The 12,837-nt window shown below is 45.8% G+C and overlaps 1 protein-coding gene across 2 annotated transcripts in view; it reads right to left on the bottom strand.

The window, feature by feature from the left end:
• The window catches only part of Plpp4 (phospholipid phosphatase 4), a 137,143-nt gene extending 125,239 nt beyond the window's left edge, over positions 1 to 11,904 (bottom strand). The window contains exon 1 of one of the 2 annotated variants that reach the window (XM_021167127.2): positions 11,692 to 11,904. In XM_021167127.2, the coding sequence (XP_021022786.1) occupies positions 11,692 to 11,747 (56 nt within the window). In that variant the 5' untranslated portion in view covers positions 11,748 to 11,904. The remainder of the gene's footprint in view (positions 1 to 11,691) is intronic. The other variant, XM_029479063.1, reaches the window with a different exon arrangement.
• Positions 11,905 to 12,837: the final 933 nt, after the last annotated feature.

The raw sequence follows: 12,837 nt of genomic DNA, 5'->3' as shown, positions 1-12,837 counted from the left end.
TTGCAAAACACATGAAACTCAAGAAGAATGAAGACCAAAATGTGGACACTTTGCTCCTTCTTAGAATTGGGAACAAAACACCCATGGAAGGGGTTACAAGTGAGGATTTTTACACCGTTACTTTGGTACTTCAATATATCGCTCCCCCTCCCACCCAGAATTCTAAGTCAAGGGGCAGGCCTAATTCTGTGGCCAAGGTTCCACACTACTCCTCAATGGAGGCCATGGCCATCTCTAACTCCATTTGAAGCCTCTGGCAATGTCCCTTGTGGTGATGTGAATAAAAGTGGCTGATGGGCTCACACTGAGCAGCACTATTTGAAAGGATCAGGCAGTGTGGCCTTGTTAGAGTAGGTATGGCCTTGCTGGAGGAACTGTGTTACTGGGGGTAGTCTTTGAGGTTGCAAAGGCCCAATCCAGGCCCAATGGCTCTGTCTCTTCTGGCTGCTTGTAGATCCAGATGTAGAACTCTCAGCTACTTCTCTAGCACCATGTCTGCCTGCATGCTACCATGCTTCCTGCCATGCTGATAATGGACTAAATCTCTGAATCTGGAATCCAGCCCAAATTAAATAAATTCTTTATAAAACTGGCCTTGGCCATGGTATCTCTTCCCAGCAATAGAACAATGACCAAGACCAAAGTTGGTACCAGAGAGCAAGGCATTGCTGTTGCAGGCCTGACCTTGTTGGCACAATGTAGACTTTGGGACTTTAGATTAGAAAAGCAGTTGAACATTTTAAGCAGGACTTTATGGGCCATACTAGAAGGATCCTAAAAGACACTGGTGTTGAGAGTAATGTAGATTAATTATGATGGCTTGGCTCATGAGATTTCAAAGAAGAATATTACTAAGTAGCCTAGAGATATTTTGTGTTCTTGTGATATTTTGATGAAGAAGGTGACCGTTTTCTGCCCTTGCCCAAAAATATCTGCCTGAGGCTAGATTGAAGAATTAGGGATTAACAGCTTGGCAAAGGAGATTTCCAGACACCCTAGTATTGACTCTGTCCTGCGGTTATTAGTGGCCATTCTTATGCAGATCTATAATGAAAAGCAGCAATCTGAACAAGGAAAAATACAAAATTGTAAAGGTTGAGGGGAAATAAGAAGCACCAGAAAATGTACTGGAACTAAGTCCAGTGCTCGAGGAGATAAAAAGTTTAAAGAAAAATCGGATGCTAAATGGAATAAAGGGAGTGGTGACTTCAAGGCAAGGGTGGGTGACCCCCTCTCAGCTAAGCTTCCAACTTGTAGAGAGGCATTAAAGGCAAGCTTAAGCAGAGAAGGAAACTATCAACAACAGAAAGCTGGCACAGATGTATTGAAACTAAGGGCCCAAGTTCCAGCGCCAGCAAGCAGCAGAAATTGGCAGCTTAGGCCATCTGGTTCTGACTTTAGAGTCCAGGATATAAGGAAAGGGTTATGGAACCTCCTTCCATAGCTGAAGAAAGCCACTGAAGCCTGGTCTGTGTCAAGGGTATCTCTGCATGGAGTCCCAGAGAGGCTAATGCATGAAGTTATGAAGGGAGAGCCTACCCTTCATTGGAGACACCAAGAGTGGCTGGAAAAGGCATGCCATGGAAAGCTGCAGACTGGGTATGGAACCAGCCCAAGAGAATAAAGTGTATTTCTGTGAACAAAGCTGAAATTCAGAGATCTGAAGTCTGTTTTCACATCAGACATGGAGAAGCAAAGTTTGGAGTTAGCCCTGCTGATTTTCAGCCTTGCTTTTGGTCTACTGTTTCCTCACTACGCTTGCTTTACAATGGTGATGTATATTTTGTACAGTTTTAATAGCATTTCTTCACTATGCTTATTTTAGAATGGCAATGTACATTCTGTGCAATTTTATGTTCAGAGTACATGATCTGATTTTCTAGTTTAGTTCTTTTGGAAGGTTACAATTACAAGAGTGCCTTGAGTCTCAGAAGAGACTTTAAACTTAAACAGTGTTGAGACTGTGAAAGACTATGGGGACTTTTGAAGTTGGACTGAACATAATTTGTATTATGATATGGCTACAAGCCTATAGGGCCAGGGAATAGAATGCAGAAATTTGAATAAAACTGGCCCCATTGGCTCATATTGAGTGGCACTCTTTGAAAGGATCAGGCAGTGTGGCCTTGTTAGAGTAGTTATGGCCTTGTTGGAAGAATTGTGTCACTGGGGTGGCCTTTGAATTTGCAAAGGCCCAAGCCAGGCTCAGTGGCTCTCTCTCTCTTCTGGCTGGCTGTGGATCCAGATGTAGACCTCTCAGCTCCTTCTCCAGCACCATGTCTGCCTACATGCTGCCATGCTTCCTGCCATGGTGATAATGGACTAAATCTCTGAACCTGGAATCCAGCCCAAATTAAATGGTTTCTTTATAAAAGTGGCCTTGGCCATGGTGTCTTTTCCCAGCAATTAGAACACTGACCAAAACATCCCTTCCAACATAAATTGCACTTGGGATATTTAGTCTTTCAGGTTTTTAACATGTTTTACATAATGTAAAATTCAAAAAGATTGGTGTGAGGCACATTTCTGCTTCAAATAACCCTGTAGCAATTACCAAAAAAGCACTAGTATCACATTCAGAACTAACTAACTAACTAACTAACTCTCTCTCTCTCTCTCTCTCTCTCTCTCTGTGTGTGTGTGTGTGTGTGTCTTTGTGTGTTCTGTAACAGGCAACATCCATATTGATTATTGGTTATGCATAAAACTCATAAATCTTCACTATGAAATGAATTATAAGTAGCATGAAGAAAACATGCCAAATATATATTACCCAATCCTAATTCCACACCACACCCTGCCCAGAGAAAACACCATTAAGTTATTGGGGTTTTTTTATGGGGGATTTTATCATAGCTACAAGAACAGATTGAGTGTATTACATCACCGCATGAAAACATCATGCACACTGTTCTTGTCTGTCTTATCACTTACTAATAGTTGTCAGGTTTCTTCCAAGTCATGTGTCCTACCGGGCAGCTCCTACAAGGCTACACTCACCTGCACGGACTGAAACCTTGCTGTTTCCAGATGCATGTCTTGTCCTGCTGCAGAAGTCACATGCTGAAAGGTAGGCATGCTCTTTCTGTTTCCATTAGCTCTCTCTTCGCAGCCCTTGCCCGATTTTCTATGGAGGGGTACTTCTCTTTTCTTATCGACTGGGAAGAGCTCTCTGGATAGGACAGTCATTGAGCTCTTCACTCTGTAAAATGAGAATATCACTTCCTGCCTGAATAGTTACAAAGATTCGGCCATCTAACACATGGCCATCACCCTTCCTTCCTATAGCCACCAAGTATAAAGTTAAAGGTTACCTACATGTAAATACATGCCAGCATTGTTCTCTACGACTTCTTTCATCCCTAAGCTTTCTGACTAGTAATAATCAACATGAATGTTGTCTATTATAGAACACGTCTATAAATCAGATCCATCCTGTGGTCCTGAGAGCTGCACCCATCCTATTATTGTCACATTGGGGAACTGGGCATCTTTCACTGGCTTACATCACACCTCAGTCAGGGTGGGGGATATTGTGTAGCAGTCTGCTCCAAGATTGAAATATTCTATATTATAGGAAACACATCAAACAGGAAGATAAACAACTCAAAATAGCATCAGAAAGTCCCTGAAGTTGACCAAAACCACTAGGCCCCCTCCTTGTCAAACTAAGCAATAAAAGCTGAAAGCCCCCCTCAGAAAAGGGGGCTAAGGTGCAAAAAGAGATTATGAGGCAAGTAAATCTGAAACAAACAAACAAACAAACAAACAAACAAAAAACTGAGACCAGGCTAGCTGTCTCCAAGGAGTTACCTGGAAGAGGTCTAGACCAACGAGCCACCTAGAGAGGACAGTTTCCCACCTGTTGAATTGTCTAAAGGGTGTGCAGTATGCTTTGGGTTCCTAGCTTTGGTGAGTTGTCACACTTGCTAGGGTGGGCTTTGTTGATGCGGCTGTCGCTGAGTCATTTCTGTTCCTTTAAAGTCACCTCTCATCCATCTTCCTGTAATTAACCCCAATAAAACTATTTGGTTCACCAAGTTGGACTTTGATGATATCTCTAGTTTGGTCTGCCGTGGGCTCATAGTCTGGGGTTAGTAGACATGGGTGCAGCATCTCTCGAAGGAAAATTTTGTCACACAACAGGGGAATGAAGAGATGAGCTTGTACGCTAATCATATGCTGTCCTTGGTGACCATCACACCTTAGAGCAGCTCACATTTACAGTAGTCCTCCCCGGGAGGATCACATCCTTATTCCTAACAGAGTCGGGATTTCACTGTGTGACCATGTATCGTGATGCCCACCCATCTACAGGTATGTTGCTTTAGGCCTCTCTGGGCAACTCTCTGAGGGAAAGTAATGTGGAATACAAATTGGATCTCACTTTCAGAGTTCCTGTTGGATAAAGAGAAGCCAAACATTTTGTTAAAAACCAGTGCATTCACCCAAAGTATAGCTCTCCTTAATTACAAATGGATTCATAAAAAAAAAAAATTGCAACAGCATTATGCTTACTTGTCAAAACTATTCATAACAAGCCACATGAGTAAGTAGGCAGGCTTTTGGTCATATATAGATTTCTCTGTGGCAGTGAGAACAAACAAGTGCTCACGACAATGCGGAATGGATTGTCACATGTCGAGACAAAAGTCAGACGGAAGTGCATGCACACTGTGAGTCCATTCATGTTGAGTCAAAAACTTGGGCTAGAGAAATCAGGGCAGCCATGGAAGTAGGCTCGGCAGGTGTGGTGGGGCAGAAGTGGGGGGTTGCTGTGGGCAGCTGCACACTTATGAATAGGACATTTTTCTTTGTGTATGTTATTTTGGGATTGCACTAAAAGAAATTTCCAGTTTTGTAGGTCAAAACAGTCAAATACCAACTATTTCACATGGCTTAAACTTCCATTTCAATGGAAACATATCTTTAAAACCCTCTGGCAAAGCAGAAAGAAGCAATCAGCACTGGCCAGCAGAGTGCCAGCTTTCTGGAAACCGACCTAAATGCCCGTACCAAGTCTGATCCCGCCTTCTGTGCATCTGTTATTAGTAGAAACGGGGTAACGCCAGCCTCCAGCTTTCATAGGGATGCTTGTGATGAAGCTGTCTCCAGGCTCCCCTGTGGCATCTTCCTGCAGCAGCCTCAGTCCCCAGCAACGCAAAGTTCCCTAACCTGATCATGTTCCTGGCTGAAGAGGAGCTGCCTGTAAGCAGGGTTTGTAGCTCTTCAACACATAGTACCAAGGCAAACATTTTTAAAGAAGTAATATTACAAAGATAATTTTTATATTTACAAACACTATCCCAGAAAAATAGAAGTGCCAAGCTTTTATAAGCCTTGTGTGGCTCATAAAAGGCTTCTGCGTCTTTATAACTAACTGAAATTCTGTATCCATCAGTTCTGAAACCGATGATCGCTTTTTGCCATCTCCCTGTGGGAAACCATCTCATCAATTCTGAGAATTCTGAGCACAGCCATCCCATTTTACAGTGGCCAATAATATTTCAAACCGAAACACTATTTGTCAGCCAATGGGGAAGATGCATTTCCAGGGCAAGTGTTCAGGGACACTCACTCTTACATGCATATTTGACGGTAGAGAGGGTATTTGGTGGAGAAAGGTCCAAGGTGGGGGTCTAACTGAACTACTGAACTCAACAACTCTGAAGGTAATAGGAGCAGACTGTTCTCTCTTACACATTATCTGACACAGTTGTGCTTGTGACATCTTGACCCCTGACTTAGGATTGCTATTAGGAAGGACCCATAGGTTAAGCCCCCATTAAGAAGCCACTGGACTGAGTTCTCAACTCCATCAGATAGCAAGACCCCTAAGCAGGCTGTAGAGGATCGCTGAACTTAGCTGACACACTTCGTAGGCTAAAAAGATTCCCTTGAAACATACTTAAAGGGCTTTATTCTTTGCTAGAAATCCCATACTAAATAATTGATAATAAGAATACTATTAGCTATCTACAGCATCTCTCTTCACATTATGTATTCGTTTTAATAAAAGACAATAATGGCACTAGCTCTTTTTGAACACCTACCTTGAGCTAAGCACTAGCTCACTTAATAAGCGCAACCCTGATGTTTATGAAAGTAGCTATGTATTTCTATTAAATGGATGGTGATTCAGAACTTTAAGCTAGATAAATAATTTGCCCAAAGACTCACCCAGCTTATAAGGGGCAAATTCAGGATAGAAAGTCAGTCAGTCTAAGGCTAAAGACCAAAGGCATGACAACTCTACTACAGTGCCATTCACAAACACTACATATATGTAATAAGGATTCATGAGAACGAGGCAAGAAGGCAGTTGCATCTACTGTGGGTGCTAAAAGCACCACTCTAATCAAATCCAGTGAGTTATTATCTCCTCTTTCCACATAAAGTAACTGAGGTTCAGAGATCCAAAGCAATTTGCTAATTAGTGACAGAGCAAAATTTCACACTTGAACCCATATAGCTCCGAAGCCCATGGTCTTCTGTTATACCACTTTGACCCCAGTATATTGTTCGAAACTGTTATAAATGCAAACACAACTACAACAGGCATGCTATCATAGAACAGACTAGCACTGCAGTAGCTAGCCAATCCCCACATCTCAGTTAGCAGAGAATTGCCTTCTGTCCTAGAGTCCACTTGCAATATCTTGAGCCTCCATGCCAGCTGTCCCTACCTCAAAGCAACATATGTTGGCATACAGCTTCATGCTCTCTCCTAAGGAAATTCTTGCTGCCTCTCCCAAGTGCTCCATGGTAGGGCTTCTTATCTGGCCTCATTTAATCTCTTAGCAGGGCCAAGGAGGGCATTTTCTTTTCAAATGGCCCAGAAGGAGAAAAGCAGAGGAGACCATAGTCACTTGTTAGACATTCCTAAAGCCTAGTGGATGGAAAGAATGCCTGCTCAAAATGCAGACACCCGCACTTCTTTTATGTCAGTCTGTAGGTTATAAAGAGCTAACCTGGACTGTGGATAACTCTGACACAGGTGGTCAACAGATAGCCTTGAAAGTAGCTTTGTTCTGCACTGGTGCAGCACACTCGGATCTCTAGGGAAATCTCCATTGGAAGTCAGGTCACACTCATGGCAAGGTCATATGGGGAGCAATGGAGAAAGGAAAGAAGATGGAGATGTGTCCTAAACCCTAGAGTCCCGCTATTGGCAATCCAACAGCAGGCAAGTGCGGAGATGACTAGCCACACTACAAGAGCAAGTAAGAAAGGTACTCACACACTTCGCTGCTCTGCAGTGGAGCAGAGTCACACACTATTGCCCTTGGAAGTGAACAAAATCTGCGTGACCAGTGGAATGGTCCTTTAACACCACTGAGCAAATACCTGAGCAGATGGTTCTGTTTCAAGCCTTTGGAGCCAGGCTGCCGACACTCTCTGAAAGGTGTTTGCCTTGCAAAGGTGAGGTCCTGAGATTGATCCCAGAATCTATGTTAAACAAACAAACAAAAATCTGGACATAGTGGCACATGAATAAACCTAGCAGTGGAAAGGTGGAGACAGGTCTATCCCTGGAATTCACTGGCTATCTAGCCTAGCCTTCTTGGAAAGTCCTGGGCCAGTAGAGATGAAGTTAAAAAAACAAGAAAGAAAGAAAGAAAGAAAGAAAGAAAGAAAGAAAGAAAGAAAGAAAGAAAGAAAGAAAGAAAGAAAGAAAGAAAGAAAGAAAGAAAGGTGAACTGTGTCCGAGTAATAAAACCTAACGTTGGCCTACACACACATGCATGCATACATGCACACACATACACACACACATCCCTAAAGGGCCTCCTTATGTTCTTATCCTAAGCTTATTTCCTATCAGAAAACTCCCCACCTTGTCCATGAAATCCACAGTCTACAGCCACACCTGGTGAGCTGTTCTCCATCCAAATTGTGCCTACAGACTGCCAGGCCATTACTCTGCAGGAATGTCCTTGAGTCCAGGCCTGTCTCATACACCTGGCACTGGATGTATAGGTGAACAGTCATCTCTGGGCATCATTCTCTGGCATCCATTCCACCTTCTCATCACTCCCTGGGTTAATTACTCCTCCTTTGCAGTAAACTTAGCTACCACAACCAGCCCAGGCTGAAGTCCTACAAATATCATGTGTGATGTGGATGCTTGTGTATGGTTTGTACTTGTGAGAGTGCAGGTGCCATTAGGGCATGAAGAAGGTATTTTATCCCCTGGACTTAGACCTAAAGGTGTTTGTAAGATGCCCAATGTGGGTCTTGGGCAGTGAATTTGGGTCCTCTGTAAAAGCAGCAAGTACTTGTAACCCCTGAGCCATCTCTCAGTTCCCAAGATGTGATAGCCTTCATCACTACCTCTCATGTAGTATTCCCTCAACAAATGAAAGTTCCCACTTTGGCAATTATAGTAGAAGTTACTGAAATGTCAGCAAACCTGACACCTAGGGATGATGATCAGGAGCTCAGAGCTGCTGAGGAAGGTCCAGATCTTGCTGGCATTTGTGAAAACACTTGCTGATTCTCTCAATTCTTTGGTGACAACTTGCCCCGACCCCCAGATAAAACCAGTAGGGCCCTTGAGGCTCACAAGCATCAGGGCATACTAACTGAATCCTCAAAACTGCATGTGGCCCTCTTAAGTTTCCTCCACACTGGGTTGCCCTAAGCATCTTCCCCTCTGTTAAACTAAAGTCGGTACGCAGTCGCAGCAGTTACCGTTCACTGTTCTTCTTTTGCGTTGTTGTTTGCTTGTTTAAGTTTTGAAGCAGGGCTGCTCCAGAGGCACTGAGGATGAGATTGTCTGCAGACTGTTCCCTGAGTCTAAATGCATAAATCCTGGGCATCAAACTGGACTTCTGGACAAAGAGTCTTTCCTCAAGTGTTGGCAAGAGAGCTGACATGCCCATGAGTCTAAGGCCCATCTCATTAGACCTCACTTAAAGTCCACAGGGAGTAGTCTGTGGATCAGCTGAGAGGAGATGCCTGCTGCCAGGCATGAAGGGGGATCAGGATGCAAGCACATCTCCAGGAGAGGGTTCTCTGGAGCAGCAGCTCTCAACCTGTGGGTCATGACACCTTTGGAGGTCAAATGACCTTTTCACAAGGCTCACATGCCATATCACATACCACACATATTAGGTATTTGCATTACAATCTATAGCAGCAGCAAAATCACAGTCATGAAGTAGCCAAGAAACATTTTATGGTTGGGGATCACAACATAAGGAACTGTATTAAAGGGTTGCAGCCTGAGGAAGATTGAGAGCCACTGTTCTAGAGCATAAGCTAGCAAGAGGGGGGAGGCTCTCTCTGATCTAAAACTAGCTTCTGGTTCTGGGAGATAGAGCAGACGTGCCAAGTTCAAATGAGTGATGACTGCATAGTCTGCACTGGTCAGTGTGGCAGTCAGACCAGATTCTACTTGCCTGAATGGAACTCCCCGATGTCCCAGGGCTGCAGAGAATGCAGTCTTGATGGCAGTGAGCCTTCACTCAGTCCCCTCTTCACCACAGTGCTGCCAAAGGGAAGAAGAGAACTTCCTCGCCAAAGCTAGCCTCTGCCAAGGCACCAGAAGCTTATCCGAGGAAACAAGAGGTCATCTGTGTCCCCTCTCCTCCTATGTTCTCCCAGAAGCCATTATCTGCATAAACTGCCACCCCCAGCTTGTCTTCAGTGCCAATCTGGTCTTTATAGATAATATTGGCAATTTCATATGAAACTCAAGAATCATGCCAAAATGCAATCAATGTCCATATGTATCCTGTGGTGGCAGGTGATTACAGATCCTGCATTAAATAACACAGGAGGGGCCTTTGGGGAAAAGACTGAAAAGTGATGGGTGATTTCATTGGTTGGTTGGTTGGTTAGTTGTTTTGATTTTTACATAATGTTCTTAGAAAAAGCCAGACACACAAACAAAATTTACCAAGTTTTCTAATTCACTACACGAGCCATTGTAGACTTGTAAACATCTCATACGTGTTTGGGAGACTGTTTGAAAGAAAATGTGAAAACATATAAATATTTTGCATGTGGTTAGACCCTTTTAAAATAAATATTCCCGGAAGCAATTAAAGCAGAGAGCCTTCTAGCCTATTTCCTGTTATTCCTGCGTTACTTTTGTACAGACATTCCCCCCAACAAATGTTAGATTCTACCATGCACTAACCATCAGTCTATCATTTTTAACACCTAATCATTGAGTGGGGTTTTAGCCTATCTGCCAACCCAAAACAGCAGCCAGGCCTTTGAAGGTTTACTCCAAAGGTAGAGAGACAGAGAGAAAGAAGGGGGAAGGGCTTGATTCTTTTCATAGGCATCAAGATCCAACTGCAGTTCCTTCTCCCTGTTCTCAGTGAATAACACCAGTGTCCAGTCAGAAAGGGGAGGGGTGGCCCACATCTGGAAAGCTCCTAGTCTTTTCTGATGGTATGAATGGATCTTCAGGATGAATTTAATCCCTAATTTAAACGCATGTGCACACACGCACGCACACACACACACACACACACACACAAAATAAATAAATAAATAAATAAATAAATAAATAAATAAAATTTAAAAAGCATTCCTTTCTATGCATATACCCCAAGGTGCACAAGTAGTCTTTTATACTACACACTTGCCTACCTGCCATGGTTGGGGCAGAAATTTATTGGGAGGGGTGCTTCTTGATTGCCTTGATGGGACACACACACACACACACACACACACACAAAACAAGACTCCAGTAAATCGAGAAAGTCCGTGCAACTTTAATATTTAAAATGTGTCAGCCAGCCATGGGTAGGAAAGAGAAAACCTGACCTACTACTGGGGGGTAAAAGTGCAGATGTGTCAGCCTTGGAAACCTGCACCTAAGGCTACCTGCTAGGTGGGTTTGAACCCAAGAGCCTAGGAAGCCGAGAAAGCTCCTTAAGGTGGGCCTTAGAGCCAGTGAGAGGAAGTCCGGGTGCCTGAGCACAGACATTTCTGAAGGAATGGCACCAGGCTCCCTCCTTTTTTCGGAAACGACTATTCCTAGGTGCCACCTGAACATTTCAATGCTGTCCCCAAAGGGCTTCTGCCAGTCACCTGTAAAAGGAGCTCCTGGTGTTCCGAGCCCCGCAGCTGCCTGCTGCAGATCCTGACCTGCTCAACCCTCCATGGCAACAGTTTTCCAGCCAGAGAAGTAACGCAGACACCTATTTGAGGCTCTGTAGGGCTGTCAGTTCAGGAGCCAGGGACATACAAGGAGACCTAGGCTGACCCTGGCTGCCTGGGCACAGCATGGGGTGGCGGGAGAAGGAGCCAAGAGTAAAAACTGCCATCATCAGCTTCAAAGATCACAGGAGAGAGAGAAACTTCCCTAGGGCACGAGCCAGGCTGCCCATCCTGGTCTTAAGGAGCAGCCTAAATTCCAGGGACAGGTGTGTGCGGGGCTGGTGAAAGGTTCAGACTTGGGGCACCGGAGCTAGGGCCGCCAGACTTGCTTTCAGACTAGGAGCTACTACGGAAGCAGGTCCCAGTCCTGGGCATGCTAGGATTACTGTGCGCTGAGGGTCCCAAGAAAAGGAGGAGAGGATTTCTTTTGATCCCATAGGGAACATCCCTGGCACCAACCAAGGAGGGAATCTCGAACCCAGGCCCCGGCGAGACACAGTAGCGCAAACAAAGTTGGGGCTCCCAGAGGCTGAGTCTTTAGGTCCCCTCCCGCGGTGCACCACTACTTACACGAAGACCCCGAAGAGAAGGACTCGCACCCCGATCTCGATGGCCAGCTCCCGCATGGTGCAGCCGGAGTAGCTCCCGCAGCGGCAGCTGGCGCTGTCCGTGGCTCCCACGGCTCGGCCGGAGCGGCTCTCCGGAGCCTGGGCGGTGAGGGAGGCGTGCTGCAGGCCGCGGGCGGGGGCGGGAGGCGGGCGCGGGGTGGGGGCGGCGGGGAGGGCTCAGTCCCAGCCTCCCGCTCTGGGCTCCTGGACACCCAGACACCAGCCTCTTCAGGTCCCACTCCTGATAACGCCGATCAGGGGCGCGTCAGGGACTCACTGCTCACTTGCGATCAGTGCCGTTTCTGTGTCCTGGGTTTGCGCCTGGCGCCCAGGACCCAGGAGGGGAAGCCTGGGGGATGCCCTGCTGTCGTCGCCGACGCCTCCCTCCCGGCGCGCTCCGCGGCTTCCCGGCTACTGGGCGGCCCCTGGGCTCCGCGCCCGGCAGCACGCTCTGCCGGCGGCCGCTGAGCGCCTCCTCTCCAGCCCGCGACTCCTGCTCTGGCTCTCTGCTCTTTCTTCGCACACCCGCACGTGGGCATGGAGATGGGCGCTTTGGGGATTCTCTCACACTCAGGACAGCCCTGGCATTCGCTGGCTCCACCCCACCCCTGATTCTAGAAAGTTCCCAGAAGATTGCTCCCAATCTTTGCTTTCTCTCAGAAGGTGCCAGACTGGAATACAAAAACCCTTAACAAAACTGAGGGCCAATGTGAACTTGGTCCCCGCCCTCTTATGCCACCATTGTTATGTAGTATCTGAGGACCCCGTGTCTCCTCTCCTCCAGCATCCTCCCAACACCATCAGTAGCTTGGGGCTGCTGTGTCGTGGATATGAACAGCAGCTCTCTTAGCATCCCTGCCTGCACATAGCAGGCTATCATCAGGCAACATTAGAAGCAGGAGCCTTGGTCTCAGTACTCAGAAATTCAAATATAAATAAATGGTGGCTTGGGGGTGACAACCACAAGCCAGGGACCGGCTTGGTCTTGGCTTAGCATTTGCATCACCCGTAGAAGTCATTAATCATACTTGTAGGGTTGTCTCTGGGGAACTTGGATCTTTCTTGGATTCTAGGAAAGACCTCACAAGATTTTGTGAGCAGGAATGAA

Source organism: Mus caroli, chromosome 7 (assembly GCF_900094665.2).
Source record: "Mus caroli chromosome 7, CAROLI_EIJ_v1.1, whole genome shotgun sequence".
In the NCBI taxonomy this organism is placed as follows: domain Eukaryota; kingdom Metazoa; phylum Chordata; class Mammalia; order Rodentia; family Muridae; genus Mus; species Mus caroli.
Note: the sequence above shows the minus strand (reverse complement) of the source record. Positions and strands in the feature narration are given on the sequence as shown.